The sequence below is a fragment of the Aotus nancymaae genome, unplaced genomic scaffold (assembly GCF_030222135.1).
Source record: "Aotus nancymaae isolate 86718 unplaced genomic scaffold, 86718_ANA_hifiasm-v0.15.2.pri h1tg000029l, whole genome shotgun sequence".
NCBI lineage: Eukaryota > Metazoa > Chordata > Mammalia > Primates > Aotidae > Aotus > Aotus nancymaae.
This window is the reverse complement of record NW_026988442.1, coordinates 77,447,570-77,465,587: the sequence shown is the minus strand read 5'-3', so window position 1 is coordinate 77,465,587 and position 18,018 is coordinate 77,447,570. Positions and strand designations below refer to the sequence as shown.

The window sequence follows — 18,018 nt, the reverse complement described above, 5'->3', positions numbered from 1 at the left end:
TTATTTTATTTATTTTACGTCAACTTTTATTACAAAGAGTCCATGTCATGCAGGTTTATTACATGAGTAAATTATGTGATGCTGAGGCTTGGGGTCCTGAGGATACCGTCACCCAGGCCATAAGCACAGTACCTGCCTCCCTCTTTTGAAGAGACCTTTTGTATAGTAAGCTCAGTTTCTTCTGGAAACCAGTAACATTAACATTTTTTTGACCCAAAGTTTTGTTTTTTAACCAAACTTAGATGAGAGGCATTTCCACAGGTAGGAAGGTCTTCCATGGACACAAACTAATAAAAATGTTTATAGAATTTTGGTCATTTGATAGAAACAAAATGAGGAACCGTACTCTGAAAAGGACCTGAAAGTCATTATGAGCTGTGGTGTGATGGAAAGTCTTGATCAGGTTATTCCTGGTCGGGTTTGGAAGCAACTCTGCCCCATGCTGGGAAGGCTGGGACTCCCGGTTTCTTCCAGTCATAGATTCCTTCTACCCAAAAACCTTGAACACTCTTAAACCAGTGCCTCTGGAAGCCCCTTGTCTATTCAGACCCATCACTGTGTAACTAAATAATGGAGAGAAAATTTGTGTATAAGAACATGGAGTTGCCGAGGAGACTGCTGAATTAGCTGACAAACTGCAAGTTTGAGGAAGAGTAAAAGCCCTGGCCAGGTGGGAGTCTCTGCTCAGTCTAGTTCTCCCTGAGCCCAGGAGTCAGGCCTGTGGGGCAGCGGGGAACATGCCTGTGTTTATTCAGTCAGGTGGCACTTAGTATCTGAAGATCCAACAGGAAGCTATAACCTTCCCATAGGTTTCTCATGTGCTGGGAAGGGAAATGGACAGATATAAAGGAATAATGCAGTTGCTCACTGCAGTAGGAGAGATGTGAGCAGGAGGCCAGGGAAGCCCAGAGGAGGGCGGGATTCCTAACAAAATCCTGACTGGGCATGGGAAGGAAGGATTAAGGACTGTTTGTTCACAGAGGTGTTGGTTTAGCTGAAGAAAGAGGAAGGGGCTTTAACTGGGCAGAGTAAGAGTGGTGGCCTGAAGGGACTGAGGAGAAGGGCATTCCAGGAAGAGGAAAGCCTGCAGGGAGCCTTGAAAGAAGTCAGTCCAACAGGCTTTGGCAGAAATGAGGGGCGTTGTTTTGACAATCTCCTAGCACAGCAACATGGGATTCTGTGCCTGTTTCTGTAAATAACGTTTCATTGGAACACAGCCTATCCATTCGTTCAGCTATTATCTGTGGCTGCTTTTTTGTGACAGCAGCAGAGTTGAGTAGTTGAGACAGGGACCTTGTGGCTCACAAAGACTGAAATATTTTCTGTCTGGTTCTTCACAAAAAAGTTTGCTGACCCTTAACATTTTTATTCCTTAAGAGTTTTATTGAAACTCTTAATGAGTGGACCTACACTATCAGCACTGGGGCTTTGCTTGCAGGCCTTCATGGACCTGTTAGTTTATTTTCTCATTCAGTGAGTCCTCTTCATCCCGCCCTCCCACATCACCATGTCAGTAGCCTCTAGTTGGCACTGAATATTCCAGAAGTAGAATAATATCTGTGGTATAAAGGGGATGGCATTTTCCTGCCAAGTATCCCCCAAAATGTCTTTATTACCAGCTCCAGGCTCTTATAGCCTGTGCCTAATTTCGTGGAACCTCTGCTGCTGCTCATTTGCTTGGCCAAAACCCCCGATTATGCCAAGTAAATGTTGCCAAGTAAAATCAGAATTAAAAATAGTGATAGGAATAGTAGTCATTGCAAAATACTATTCTTTGCTGAGGCATTCCATTTGGTAGGGCTTCTGGGAGCTGGCAGCTGGAAGGAGAGCCCTAACTCAAGTCTGCATCTATTTCAAAAACACAGAATGCATTTCCAGAAGTGTCTGTGCATTTGAAATGCTGTTTTTCCAGATACAGCAAGTAAAAGTTGTGTGGAATTACATAGCAAGTGCCAACTTTTAAGCACCTGCTGTGGTCCATGGTATCTGCCATTGGGTGTGCCAGGCCAGCCTCTTGATGCATGTTGACTTACTCAGTAAGAGCTGGGTGACATAGAAGCAGAATCCTTCCCATTTTACAGATCATGCAAGAGGGACTCTGGCAAGCCAAGTACCTTCCATTTTAACTACTAAGTGACCCATGAGAAAGAGGGTGTTTATTTTTATGCTCTAATTATTCTTAGCAGGTAGAGAGCTTATTGAAATATTTGAATCAAGAGGTCAAGAATTTTGGTGACAGACTATCAAAAGAACTGGTTTTCAAGTGGCAGGTAAAATCCTCCTTAGCACTAACTTCTGTCTCAGCCTCTGCAGCCACTGAGTTATCATTTCATTACCCCTGTCAAGTAATACTGCAGTTTGGAATCTAATTTCTGATTAGTGCTTTCCTTAGAAAACTATCAGATGCAAGTAATGATATTTTCCAGACATTTCTTGAAAATATAGTAGGACTGAAAAGAGAAGCATATAGGTTTAGGGTTGTCCTGTTTTCCAACTAAAATTGTCATTCCTACATAATAGTGTGATCATAATCTTCCCCTCCATAACATTGTTCCACCTTGTTCTTAGGGTAAAGATCAGGGTCCCTTATTGTGGCATTTGAAGCCTTTCCTGTTTGGACCCTGCCTGCATCTCCTGTCTGTCCTGAGTACCTCACACTTCTTTCTGTTTGGGACCACCTCCGTTCCTCGAGCAGCATCTTTAGATTGTCCCTTTGGCTCGCTCACTCCTATTTTGTCTTCATATCTCAGCTATCACTGGATGCAGGAGGCCTTCTTGGACCTTTGGAGAGTGGGCTGGGTGTCCTTCCTTTCCCAGCCCTGCCATAATGCCTGTTACACTGTTGTTTCATTGCTCATTTATTTGTATGTTCTTCACCATTAGGTTGAAAGCTTCATTTAAATTTTTTAATCGATATAATTATACATATTTGTAGGGTACATAGTGATGTGATGTTGTGATATGTAAACTGTATAGTGATCAGATTAGGGTAATTAGCATGTTCATCATCTTAAACGTTTCTCATTTCTTTATAGCTAGACAGGAGGAATAAGTTTTGGTGTTCTGTAGCACTGTAGGATGACTGTAGTTCACAATAATATATGGTTTTAAATAGCTAGGAGGAGTATATTAAATGTTTCTATCACAAAGAAATGACCCTTAGCTTCTCGATGACATTTCTGTTAGTTTTGACCCTATAGCTACAAGGAATAGGAACTCATTCAAGCTAGCTAATAAAAAAGGAGTTTATTGTGAGGAAATCTTTAAAACAATAAGGAGACCTTCATGGAAATCTAAGGACTGGGTCTGTAAGAAGCTGTATCCTATGGCAGAGTGGGAGTTCCTTAGGATGGTACAGATACGTCTCATGGCTCTCTGTGCACCAACTCTATTCACATCTCTCTGGCCTGCTGGCTTTCTCAGTTCATGGAATTGTCTTCATGAGGTCTGTTCATGGCCTCAGCTTGCCCACATAGCCTAGAATGGCCCTACCAGTGCTGGAGGACCGTCCTAATCACATGACTTTATTTCCTGCTCCCTGCTTGTTTGGTTTCTTAAGAGTTTCCCAATTGCAAATTTCTAAGCAAGTGCTCTGGTTGGCCTGGCTCACTTTTTTAAGCCAGGCCACATATGTTGTCATAGGTCTCTGGCCAGCCTGTAGGTGGGCTGTCCTCAGGTCAGTCATCACTGTGGACCAATCAGATATGTTGGAGCTGGAGGGGTCTATGCATCAGAACATGGGTGCCAATGGTTACCTTTCTTTTTTGGTTTCTCTCCCTGCCTCTTGGCTTACGAGAATGTTAGAATGTTAGTCTTGTGTTTTATAGACCTCATTGTATCCTTTGTTGTTTTTCATTCTTCACAGATATCATTAACGGAGCTCAAGAAAAATGTGTATTGCCTCCTATGGACGGCTACCCCCACTGTGAGGGGAAGATCAAGGTAAGGCAGAGGCAAACAGGGTCATTTTCATCATCCTCAATGTGCAGAAACACCCCTTCTTTTTCCCTCCCCGTCCTTTTCCTCCTCAGTGATAAAAATGGGTGAGTGAGCCCTTGACATGGATCAGTGATGGGGTGCCTCCATCCTTCCGACATTGGCTGTGGCTATGACAACTCTACTCTGCTAGTGTCAACCCTGTGGGGTTGGTCAGCAGTGTCTCTCAGTGGTCAGCATGAGAGAGCCTGGGCCATTTCAGGCACTTGCTGAGTCTTTGAAGCTGACTTCCCCTCTCTCTTTCCCAGCTTCCAGCAGGTCATCCTTCAAGGACCAATGACAAGGAACTGCCATTATTTAGTATCCAACTCCCCACCCTCTCAGTCCCCAGGCTCCTGCTCTGAAACCTCCAGATTGTGGTTTAAGTGTCACATTTGTATTTGTGGTTGACTACCAAGAGACACTTGGCTGCTCTTTAACTTGGCTGCATTTTTTTCAAAAACCCTATTTGTATGGCCTGCCCCCAGGGAGACCCTCCCTGCTCAGTAGTTTTCAGAGAAAAGTATCCATTCAGAGATGTAGTTAGGATAGTGGGACCAGCCCCAGAAGCATTTGGGTGGTATCCATGTGGGCCATCTGTCAGTGCTCACGTGTGCCCTCGTTCACACACTGTTTCTGGTACCGTGCTGTGGGCTGATGGAACTGGAGTTCCTGGAGAAGGTGTAGATGTCAGAGTCCCATTAGGCACTTGACCTTGATAAAAATCTGTAAGCCACCACCTCTCCTGGACTTTATTGCTTGCTCTATCACAACCTTGTTCTCCACTGTAAGCACTTCTGCTGAGGCCTAACTCAAGCCAGTGTCTACCTGTTAATCATCCAAGGAAGTGAGCTGCGCACATGACTATCTTGACCTCAGCTCAGTGACTCCTTCACTCAGTTCTTTAGGCCACAGCTTGAGCCATTCACTCCATCTTCACTATTCCTATCCTTCCCTTCCCTGTCAGCAGATGTAGAGGGCCTGTGAATGATCTGCTCAGAGATGTTCTTCTTGTTTCAGTGGATGAAAGACATGTGGCGTTCAGATCCCTGCTACGCAGACTATGGAGTGGATGGGTCCACCTGCTCTTTTTTTATTTACCTCAGTGAGGTGAGTAGCTTTCTGTGGCTCCTGGGAGTAGATGTGATTGGTTGGACTGTTTTGTAGCTGAGTCTGAAATTTGAAAAGCTTAAAAACATGTGGTATTTTTATATGGAGGACCTATGGTTCCATCCTTCATCACTCTCCCTACCTCCCCAGGAAGGATGGGTTTTTTTTCCCCTTGAGGGAAAAATAAGCGGAGTTAGTTAGCTATTTACTTTTTTTCCTAGTTTTTTTTTTAATTGTAGTAAAATAGACATAACATGAGATTTGCCATCTTAACCATTTCCAAATGTATAGTTCAGTGGCATTAAGTATATTCACATCACTGTCTATCACCACTGTCCATCTCTAGAATTTCTTTTATCTTGCAAAACTGAACCTCTCTATGCATTAAACACTAACTCCCCATTAAGACCCTGCTTTCTGTTAGTTTGGAAATATACCCAAAAGTGAAATTGCTAGATCATTCGGTAATTAATTTTTTGAGAAACTACCATACTGTTGTGTACAGCAGCTGCCCCACTTTATACCAACAGTGCACAAGGGTTTTAATATCTTCATATTCTCACCAACACTTGTTACTTTCTGGTTTTGTTTTTTAAATAATGCTAATTATTTAGGGAAAGAAGGATCATTCAGCTTGGGTAGGTATAAAGAGAGTCAATATCAGGAAATCTCCTGGGTTTGTCAGGAAGAGATGCCATATGAGCTGAATCTTGAAAAAAAAAATATTAGAAGTAAGTTAGGTAAATGAAAAACAGAAGTGTATTCAAGGCAGAGAAACAACAGAGGGAAAGTTATGGTATCAGTTCCACAGTGGCAGTGACGGTACAATGGACACAGGTAGGGGCCATCATTTGGGAGCTGTGGAATACTCTACCAAAACCTGGGAATGGGGATAGACCTTCTGGTTGCTGATAGGCTTTATCTTCAGGGCCTCTATGCTGTCAACATACTCATCCATGCTGCCGTGGAATTCAGTGTAGCTGAAGCTCCTGCTCTCTGTGTAGCTATTTTTGGAATTCTCCCAGTGACACTTGAGTATGCTGGGGGCATTCTGGGCCCATACAAATGCATGTCTGTAGCAGTCATTCCAGTTGTCATTAGCACATACGTGCTCAGTTTTGTACCCTGAGGTTTAGATGAACATGTGAAAGCTCATCTTTTAAGAGCACTTCTTTTTCTCTCATGAGGACATCACATCTGTACTGTTGGACTTGCATAGTGCTGTTTTATGAATTCCCTGCAGTAGATGTCCTTCCTGTGTACAAGCAGCCTGCATAGGATCAAAGCAGGGCCAAGATTGGGCTCCAGATCTTAGAGAGTTTGCCATCTCAGTCACCAGGGCCACCCTATTCAGATTCAGTGTTGGGGTCACTGCTCGTAGTAAGAATCAGAGTGCGGATCTGAAGAGCAGAGTCTGTGTCTTCCTCCTCCTTTAAAAGCCCAGGAAGCATTTAATGGTCTATTATAACAGAAACAACTCAGAAACAGCCAGAGGGAAAAGATGAGTAAGTATAGATATGGGAGGGAAGTAACTAAAGTTAGTTACTTTTACCTTGTTTTTTTCCCTAAATCTGAGCCTCATTTTCATTTGTACCCTTGAATTTAAATAGCAGCTTTTGTATTTTAATGGTTGCAGAGGATTTTAAGGGCCGCTTGAATTTTTTACATGCTTTAATCTCTATTTCACCTAGAACCTAGTAGGGAATCAAAACCAGCTGGCTTCCCCTTTATGGACTGGGGGAGGTAGGGGTTGGAGCAGGGTAGGCAGCTTTGGGGTCTTGTAAAACAGGTTCTGGCCAATTCCAAGGTCATGCCTCCACAGACCCTCTGCTGCCCTTTCTTTTTATTCTGTCCCCCTTTTTGTGTGCTATTGTTATTTGACTAATAACAGCTGGTGATGCCATGCAGGAAGGAGAATACCTTCATTTTTGAGGTTAAATAAAATACTCTTGCCATAGTTTTCCTTATGGGATTCAGATGCCTCTCTTTTCTTTGCCATAGGGTGACGGGGACAGAGGCCAAACTTAGTAATGCTAATAGGGCATGTGGCCCTGATTCTGTAGGGTTTGCCCCTCTCTCAGACTATTACGTCTTTTGCCTGGGTACATTCAAGTCAGATTTTTTCAGGGGTCCAACCAGGCTCCAGTGACTTACCAGGGGAGACAAGGTGGTTTCATTGCCATCATTAAAACCCCAGAGCTAAAGATAGTTAAAATACCTCTTGGAAATGAAGAGCTCTGAGAGTTGGGTGTGTGAGGCTCCTCATTAGGAGGCTGCTGGCAAATTGACTTGGTAGCATTTATTTGAGTTTCTCTCTTCTGGCTCGGGTGGCCCATGGCCTGCCTTCTCATTTCCTTCTCCAGAGGAGTAAAGCCTGGGGCCACGCGTGAACCTTCATTCTAGTTGAAAAGTCAATTACAAGTACCTCTCCTGCCCTGAGGAAAAGGTTCTTCATTTAGTTTAATTTTCAAAAGTTTTATTCCCCTTTCTACTTGATAGAATTTAGCCAGTCTCCAACCGGGCTCCATGATTGATAAGCTGGGCTAATTTCATGCCTTCCTAAGCCTTTGCATGTTGGGGTATGCTTGAGGTAGAAGGTTTTACATTCCCATACCTCCATCTCCTGGGAAGGCGTGGAAAGTGATCCAGACGAAAGAGACTGCAGTTATTTGTGACTTCTTTCCCTCCCTTTGATCACACTCCACCCCTGCTCCCAATGAAGGGTATGGTCAGGTTCTGAAGAAGGGAAGTAAAGAGGAATACAGAATGAAGAGACATGATAGATCACATGCACTTGCTATCTGAGGCTATTTCATTTTGGGACCAGTAACTACGTTTTCTCTCCTGAGGTGTGAAATACACCTCATTAGCCCATTCCACTCTCTTTTTATGCAGATGATTGAGTGTTTTTTGTTGTTGTTGCTCAGCTGAATTCTATTCAGTGAGTAATTATTGAACATCCATTTATTCTCAACAATTAATGAAACACATTTTCTTGACCCCATGTTATGTGTTTATCATCTTAAAAGCAAGAGGAAGAAAGGATGCAGATAACTGAGCCAGGAGAAGGGGTGGAGATAACTAGGAACCCTTTTTTAAAGTTGTAATCTGAATATAACCCTGAACCTCTGGGCATTTCTGTGTTAGCATATAGCATTGTAATAAGTACCCTGGGAGAGTTAAAGGAGAATTTCATGAGTATGGTCCCTGCAATAGGAATACTACCTTAGAGTCTTAGACCTGACATCAGCTCCTGTTTCTGCTGCTTTCTAAGCTCTGTGATTGTAGAAAGGTAACTTAACCTTTTGTGCCTAAGATGTTTCCTTTATAAAATAATAGGAATGTACTTAGAGTAGAACCTGGCAGATAAGACACTCAATAAGCATAATGGATACTTCTATGGTTTTAAATGTTGCCATTATTTGAAATTATTATAATAGTTATGGGGTGTCACATAGTCTTGGACATTATATGTGGAAACATTGTTCCATTTTAGAATTAGAATCCATTTCTGGTTCTCATTCACCAGCGTAATGTAACTTTAGATCCTTTGGCTTCTGGTAATATAGAAATTTAGTTGTTTCCCTTAATGCCTGTTTTTAAATTGACAACGTTTATATGTATTCATGGTATATATGATGTTTTGATATGAGTCTGCATTGTGGAATGGCTAAATCAAGCTAATTAACAGGTGCATTACTTCATGTACATTTATTTGTAGTGAGAGTATTTTCCCTTGACGTGTCTTTTCTGGATATGATACTTGTGTTTACACTAGAATTAGCTGCATGTATGGCGCCAGTGCATTCTACCATTGTTAATGTGAGATTAATAGAGGTGTTTTGTAAAACCAATTAATTCCTTTTTAGTATTTTTAAAATCCTGGACACTATCTGTGGCTTTTTAGGTGCTGTTGTGGTTTTATTCTCTCTTGCTGTCTTGAAACTTTCCTTATTGTGTTGTTTAAGTAAACTCTGAAACCTGCGTTTTTATTTCCTGTATCATCTGCTAGGTTTCTCTTCCAACTGGGGAGATGATTGAGAGACATCTTCATTTGACTTGTTAACTTGATCAACACATGCACCAGTGACTTTTATTCTATTCTTAATACTTATTGAAAGAGGCAGTTCTTGTTTTGATCTATGTTTAACATCAGAGCTTTGACAGATGCCAAAAGGACATGAAGTAAAATGTCTCTTGTATAGTCAGTCACTAGTTGAATTGGAGCATTTAGATTCAGACCCATCTTAGGAGACAGTACTCTTCTTTCATTTTTCTTTCTTATGGTTGTCTCAGTGCACAAGCTTCCACTGAATTATGGGATTAGAAACTTTTGTTAGCACTTTCACTCTCACCAACTTGTACTCTATGGATCTTTTTTGGTTAAATCACAGGAAGCAAAGCCATCAATATTTTTCCTTAAAATATCTCCATAGCTGCTTTTTATATGTCTGACACTGTATTAGAAATGGTAGAGATAAAAGCTGAGTGGTTACCCTTCTTTAGGGGTGGGACTTTGGGGGGCAAACAAGAGAATAATGAAATATTATTAATCCTCCACTGTACCAGGCACCTCAAATACAGACTAACACCATTTTATTTAAGTGACTTGAGCCTCTGAGGATTTTGGTATCCACAGGGGTCTTGAAACCAGTCCCCAACAGATGCTGTGGGTTAACTAGACAAGATCTCATTTAAACCTCTCACCAACTCTAAAGAGTAATGGAGAGCCAAGTCACAGATAGCTCAGAGAGGTCAAGTTGCTTAGCCCCAAAGTCCTGCGCTTTTCATTCCTGCTGTCTTCTTTATGATGAAGGAAAACTGAACTTAGGTAGTTGACTTGTAGCCATTCACTTTGCATTCAGTTGTATGGTTAAATTCACTTGTGATGAAAAATGGCTCTAATCTAGCTAACTTCAAGGAGTTGATCTCCATTCCTAGTTTTCTGATAATCCATCATTGCTAGTTTTCTAATACTCCATAATTTTAATACCCTACACCTCCAAAAAAACACAAACTCTCCTGTGGCCATAACTCATGAAAACTGGGTGTCAGCCATTCCAAGTGGTAGGAATGAGCAAATGATTCATTAGGCAGCCTTGTATTTCCAGAACATCAGGCAGTTCATTTTCCGTATCTGTTTTTGTGAGCCATGTAACTACTCCCGTTATAGAGACAAGGCCCTATAAAGTAATTACTCTGAATGTCATTGTTTCAGGTATATTAACTTAACCATCTGCAAAGCCTTTTACTGCTATCAGCTTTTACAAAATTTAGAATGAATTTCTTCACCTCTTTTGATACTGATATATTTGACACTGACACATTTTTTTCTTTTTAAACAGTTGTTACAGAACCTAGGAAGCGTCCATCATACCTTTCCAGACCTCCTAATTTGTTTGTGCTTTTCTTGTAAGCACTTCTGCTGCCATTGCAAGTAGGGTTGCTCTGAAATAATCAAATTGCCCAGTGATTGATTGCTGGATCTTAGGCTGTGTACAAGCTGTTGCTTCAAATGCCAGTTTGGACTGGATGCATGAGAGTGTGTCTATGACTCCTTCATAAAGGAGCAAAGGAAGTACTTTCATGCCTTACTTCTCTATCTATTTCGTATATTTCATAAACAGACGTAAAGGTCTTTGCTTCTTTCTGGTCTCCCTTGACAGTATGTAAAACTAATATTGGCTGAGCATGCTATTAACTTGAGTTTAAATTCAGCGTACTTAATCCCTTGATTAATGCTAAGATTAATGCCCAACAGGAAAGGTTGAAAGCTTAAATGTTTGTGAATGCGAGCATGAAATGAAATCCTAATGACCAGTACAATTATTTGGATTTATGAGCTGTGTTGGCTGCTAAAGATAGCTTGGAAATGGTGTTGCACAGACTAATTTGTCAAAGTGGACAGCGATAAAGAATGGACCGTTTAGGTTGCAGGAGAAAACCTGAATGAAAAAACAACTAACATTTTGGGGTGGGTCAGGGAGTACTTTAAAAATATCACCAGATTGTTGCCTGAGAATACCAATGCACACCCTTGAAATGTTCAGCCATTTGAAATGGGAAATTCCCTTTCCTCAAGATAATATTTCTGGGCAGTAAAGGAGGTGGCAGAGATTTATGATCATGTTCTTTTCACTTTCCCTGTTCAACCTTTGTTGGTATCTTTTTCATCTATGTATATTTGTTGCACTTACTACCTGAGTTCTAAGACATCCTTAATAAAATAATATTTTTTTAAAAAAACAGTCCTGAGGTTACAGAACAATATTTGTTAGTCAGCCTAACTCATCTCTCAGTTTCTTTTCTTACCCCTCACCCACTAAAGTTCTTAGTAATACTTCCTGTTTATGAATGTTATATACCGCAACATTTACATTTAGACTCCTTGTTCTGGCGTCTACTCTACAAAAATCAGAGAGGCAAAGGACAAGACTTGCAAAACCCAAACCAACACTTCTTTGACACTTCTTGGAATACATGTGCCAAGATGGGGCTTCAATACTGTCATCTCCAATTTGTTTTTTATACACATTTAAATATTGTCTCCTGTAATTTCTCTTGTATTCCCCTAAAAGTCTTCTTAAAATTACATTTTCAAACTTTTTTAATATGCAAAATTTCAAGCATGTACTACAAAAGAATATAATAAACTCCTGTGTCCCCATGACCCATATTCAACAGTTGTCAGTTCATGCCAATCTCACTTTATTTATACCCTCCTCTGCCTCATTATTTTAGAACCAATCTCAGACATCATACCATCTATGTTTCACTGTGTATCTCTGAAAGAGACTGTTTTAAAACATATTGTACAACTGTTCTCATTATAACTGCTCATACTGTTTCATACCTGAAAATTAACAAAATTCCTTCATATCAGATTAGTATTAATATTTTCAGGCCATTGTATAAATAAAAGTTTATTTGCTTGAACTGGGTTTCCAATAAGGACCCTAAATTGCGATTGCTAATGTCTCCTAAATCTGTCTCAATTTTTGGTTCTCTTCTATCTCTTATTTTTCCTTCTTCTATTTTTTTGTTATAGAAACTGCTTCATTGCCTTAGCGTTTGTCTTACTCTGAATTTTGATTACAGCCCATGTTATTGCATAACCTGACTCTCTGCCCCTTGTATTTCTAGTAAAGTGAAGCTAGATCTGAGGTTTGATCAGAGTAAGACCTAATATTGTTTGTGCAAGTTATTTCATGGATAATAGTATAGTCTACTTCAGTTGGGAGGCACATAATGCCTGATTTCTCTCTCTCTTTTTTTTTTCTAATGTTAGCAATCGTTGGTCAGTGCCCAGGTTCGTTAATTTATTAAAGGTTCCTTCTTAATATGTCAGGAATATTTCTGTGCAGAGATGTGACTCTTCATCAGGTATGTGATCACCCTAAGAGGAAGTTCATATAGAAGCCATTTATTTCCCAGTTTATTTCCTAGCATCTTACAGCTTTTTTTTCTTTCTGCTTACTTTTTGTTTTTTATTATCATCATGAAGTAATGGATTAAAACATTTGAACAATCCATTGCAGTTATTTTCTTACTGATTGTCAAGTTGTCCCGCTTTGGCCGGTGAGGACCTATTCATACTGCTTTCTCGGACCTTTTGACATGACTGTGGTAGTTTTTAATAGTTTTCTTGTTCTATGGTATGCCCAGATCTTCTAGATTCATCTCATACAATTCCTGCCCTAGGCTTAGAACCAGCCTAAGAACCACCTTCCTCCCCTGGCCTGCATACCATCCCAGTTTCTCTTAGAAATAATGCCTAGGGACCACAATCTGAGTACCAGGAGCATTAATTGCTATTGATTTTTTCTGGCTGCTAGAGATTTAACAATGAATGAACACTCCTCATTATGGTTGTGTTATGTAAGGAGAGATAGCTAGCAACATCAAAAAAGTAAGATGTATCATCCCCTAGATTGTAATACATGCCCATGGAGAAATACTAAAGAGAGAGTAAGAAGTACTTAGGAGAAGTGATAGTGTCAGTTTTGGATAGAGTAATCAGGATAGGCTCTACTGAGAAGGTGAGAAAATGATGTTTGACCCGATTAGAAGGAGGTAAGGGAGTAAGAAGTGCAGCTATCTGACAGGTGCTTAGCAGGCAGAGAGAAGAAAAGTTCAGTGGCCCTGGAGTAACCATTAACATATAATATTAACAAGTACAAGGAAAGTCATCTCCACAGAGAGTTTTGTCTGTTTTGTTCTCACGTATAATGGTGCCTGGCACATGTATGTGTTGAATGAATGATTCTATCTGAAGCATTTTAAAAAATTGGCAATAGTTTTTTGTTCTGAGTGGGTAACTTCTAGCTCCGACCCTTCTCATCTTAAAAAAAAAAAAGTCATTGTAAACTTTGTGACATTAAAATCTGCTTGGACATTCAAGTTGAAACATGAAGCAGGGGCATTTTGAGCACTCATTAACATGTTTACTATACAGTAGTATATTAATTTTAAGACCCAGTGGTACCCAAAACTGAGGGTAGTACCGAACCCCCTATATGCTATACTTTTTCCTTCTTCACAATGTTATGACTTCTCTTTGGCATATGTGAATTGTCAGCATCATTACTCTTGAGCTTTGGGGCTGCTGTTAAGAGAAATAAGAGTTTATTGAACACAGGCACTGAGATACTGAGACGGTTGATCTGCTAACGTAAAGGCTACTAAGTGACTAATATGAGTGGATCGTGTCTGTAGCATGGATCCCCTAGACAAAGGAGCTATTCCAGCCCTGGGCGTGATGGAGCAGGAATTGTGAGGTTTCATCATGCTATTAAGAGCAATGTGCAATTTAAAACTTTTGAATTGGTTATTTCTAGAATTTTTCATTTAATATTTTCAGACTGTAGTTGACTGTAGGTAACTGAACTATCAGAAGGTAAAACCATGGATAAGAGGTGACTACTGTAATGACTACTGTAATGCTTTCTAATATTATGAGAGCACACAAGGATCAGATTAGACTGGTAGAATGGAATGAGCCAATTGTATTAGAAGACATGGCTTTCTTGCCCATTTTTATTCTCGTTGTCACTTAGCATAGTTGCACATTAAACACAAAAAAAAAAGGAGCTGTGCCATTGGTCTCTACAATGTGACTACCTCTTTAAATTGAGTGACTTTAATTGTCAAAAGTGTCCTCATGTGGATACAGACCAGTTGGGATCAGTTTTGCCAACATGCAGTGGGAGGTGTGCCTAGTGAGAGTTGCTGTAGAAAGTATCTCTACGCGTTATCTCTTTGGTTGGCTACAGAGGAATTTATTTGCTGCATATGTAAGGGAATATCAGCTTTTCTCCTCTTGGAGCAATTTGGGACGGATTATTGAAAGTGTCTCATCCTCCTGTTAGAACCCCACCGGTTATGTGACACTTTGAACACTTACTACAGCATCTCTTTAAATTCTGCACACCTCCTCACCCTGGATATGCAGAGAAGAACTCTCATGGATCACTCTGGCCCTGGACTCTGTCTCTTGCAGGTAGCCAGTTCTGTACTTAGTGTTAATAATATTCCTGCCTGTCTTGGCAGGGGGCAGCAGTACAGTGTTATAGGAAACACATAAGACCTGATTCCCTGTGTGGATCCCACCACTTCCCTGTGTGACTTTGAGCTTGCCCTTGAGTTTTCAGTCTGGTTTCTCCTCTTTGAGGTCAAGATAAAGCCTGCTTTGCCTCCCTCAGTGTATTGCTGAAAGGTTCCAATAAAAAGAAAACTAAGTGCTACGTAAGTGGAAAAGAGACTCATTATCATGAGTCTCTTTAGTGCCCAAGTCATGCTTGTTGATTATTCATTCACTACTCAGCAAAAACTAATTGAACGTTGCCTGTGTGCCAGATACTATTCTCAGGGCTGGGGATAGAGCAACGAACCGGGACAGATGAGGTTTCTGTCCTCAAGGAGCTTACGTGCAGATGGGGAAGCAAACAGTAAAACCAGTACATAAAAGAATTGCCACAAGGGATGAATACTCTGAGGAAAAATCAACTAGGAAGGATGCAGAGTGGCCAGGTCAGTGGGTCAGGGAGGCTTCTCTAAGGAGAAGTTTGATCACAGTGTGGAAGGAAGTAAGGGAGTGAAGCATGGAACACTCTAGAAGGAAGAGGGTTTCAGGTAGAAAGAAGAGCAAATGCCCTGAACTATAGGGTTATCACATAAAATACATTACAGCCATGGAATTTGAATTTCAGATAAACAATGAATTTTTTCAAGTTTATATGACACACGCTGTGTGGGACATACTTACACTAGAATCAAAAATTGTTATCTACGATGAACATTTAATTGGGTATCCTTTTTCTTTTCCCTAAATCTGGCAACTCCACTGAGATAGAAATGAGCTTTCATGTTCTAGGGACTTGCAAGGAGGTTAGCTTATGCAGGGCAGGGTGAATGAGGCAGACAGTGTAAGAGTTGAAATCAGATTTGTAAGATCTTGGTATAAATTCTGGGTTTTATTCTGAAAGCAAGGAGAAGCCATTGTAGCGTTTGAGTATGTGTAGAATGTGATCCAATTTTGGCTTTTCGTTTGCTCTTGCTACATAGAACAAATGGTAGGAGCAAGAGTTGGAAGTGGAATTGTTATTACATTCCATTAATCATACAGTACTGCCCCGCAGTAGGAGTATAAGAAGTCACTTTAAAGGACTTCATATAGAAGACCTAGACAATAGTACTCCAATATTGAAGACTGGACTGTGCTTATGGGACTATGGGAACCAAAAGTTTGGCCAGTATGCTTTAAGTAGTGATTGAGGGTGAGGGTACCAGCTCTGGTAGCATTTCCGACTTTAACTGTTTCTAGTCGGTGCTTCAGTGTCTTTTCTGGCATAATAATTAGCCTTTCTCAAGAGGTTATTTGAAAAGACCAAATGAGATGGCGATGTGTGTAAAGAGCTTATCCTCATGTTTGGCTCCTAGTACATTGCAACTTTTATTCTTTGTCTCTCCCAGCCCGTGCCCCCCTACACAACTCTTCAGATGAAGAGTTGGACCAAAATATTAATCAGCTAAGGTGTTGGTGCAGAGGACCAGTCTAGAAAGCTGAACCACTTAACAATTCATGAGTAGAAGTCCTTTACTGTCTGCATTTCCTCATTAAAACTTTAGAAAGTAGAGTAGTCAGGAGTTGGCATGTGGTAGAGAGAAGTGCAGGGATTACCTTTTTTTAGCATATCCCTTAATGAGTAATTTCATTTGATGTCATCAGTATAACAAATGTGTATATGTTTATGTATCTGTGTGTGTGTGTGTGTATATATGCATAATCAGTGTGTCAAATGAATATTTAGATATACAGTCAACTGTATTCATTTGATACATGATCAGCTAGCCTAACAGGATGACATAAATTCTATCTTTCAGATCTTACTGGATAATAAAATTAAGAGGGTTACCTGATCCAACTCTGAAGTAGATGAGAAGACTTGAAAGACAAATGGTTTAAGATTACATGACCAGTTATTTGCAGAGTTGGGCATAGAGTCCATTTTGACTGATCCCAGACTCAGTCATCTATCCCCACTGAAATAGCTCTCTTATTCCTCACTAAGTTTGGCCTAAACGTAACTCTAATGTATCCTGATCAGGGGAGCAACAAATTTCGGTTGTCACTCAGCCCTGCCACTCACTAGAGAAATTATAGTGGCAAATTCACATTAAGCCTTGACTTCATCCCATGTGACATGTGTATAGTACCCATGTTATAAGACCTTATGGGGAATTAAATCATGTAGAGAGAGAGAGAGAAGAGAGTATGTGTGTGTGTGTATGTGTGTGTGATGGAGCCTGACATAAGCCTTCATAAATGATGGTATGCTTATGTAACTCCTTTAAAAATTATCTTAATGTTTGTTGTAAAAATGTATAATATGTAGATTAGCAAAAAGAAAATGGAGAGCACCCAGAACACCATCATCCAGAGATGATCTCAGACTTTTCGTATGCATTTTTCTCATTTAGTTTGAATTGCACCTAAATAATCTGAAAAATACAGCATGAAATCCTGTGTGTCGGTGATCCATTAGAACAGAACACTTCACATTAATCGTGAAAGAAAAAGCCATAACAGAGACTAATCATTATTCTTTCAAAAGAACAGAGCATTACTACTAAGTTTTGCCATATTAACAACATGCATATATACATTGAATCTATTAGTTTTCACAGTAACTTTATTACTTTTTCTTTTCCTCTTTAAACTCCAACTTGAGCTGTATATGTTTCTGCCAGCAAGTTTTTTCCCTTAAATATAATGAATTTCCCATCCTGCAGACCTTGGAAATAAGTCTGACCAGATTAGACTTCTAGGGACTCAGAGAATGTTTTGATTCACAATGCTCATGTTTAAGCTGCAAAACCCTTTTGGTTCAAAGAAGTTTAAATCACTGCGAGGAGGAATGTCAAAAAACAACCATTGTTAATCTCCTCGTTCAGGAAAAGTGATTTAAAGAGTCCTTTCCATGGGATGTCCATTGATGTTCTAAAGTTTTAGCCTGGCTGGTCTTAGTCTGTTTTTGTTGTTGCCACTTCATTTTGTGGCCCGAGGCTAGTGAGCTAAAAAGATTAGTTTATGTCAAAGAGTTTTGCTTTCCAATTTAAGGTTACTGGAATAATGCTTCTCCTCAGTTGATTGTTGTCTGTGTGTTGCCATCAGCTCAGACAGTTTTAATTTCTTAGACTTACAGTGCTGAATTGTAGGCTACTTTTAAGACTGTCCAGTCTCTTCCCTGGCATAGGGTTCCAGGCAGGTCTTTCCCAGGCCATAAATGCTGGGCAGAGATGGGGGAGGCGAGGCGCCCAGTATGTCTGCGCACCGAAGGCAAATATGAAATTATGTCCCAGGAAGAGAGTACCAGGAGCCACAGTTGAGAAAGTGTGAAGGAAGGTAGCCATAGGCATCTGTAGGACACTAGG

The 18,018-nt window shown here is 40.3% G+C and overlaps 1 protein-coding gene across 2 annotated transcripts in view; it reads left to right on the top strand.

Moving 5' to 3' along the window:
• The window catches only part of MGAT5 (alpha-1,6-mannosylglycoprotein 6-beta-N-acetylglucosaminyltransferase), a 272,711-nt gene that overhangs the window by 141,393 nt on the left and 113,300 nt on the right, over positions 1 to 18,018 (top strand). For both annotated transcript variants that reach the window (XM_012468426.2, XM_012468427.2), the window contains exons 4-5: positions 3,866 to 3,942; positions 4,996 to 5,085. In XM_012468426.2, coding sequence (XP_012323849.1) covers positions 3,866 to 3,942; positions 4,996 to 5,085 — 167 coding nt within the window. The remainder of the gene's footprint in view (positions 1 to 3,865; positions 3,943 to 4,995; positions 5,086 to 18,018) is intronic.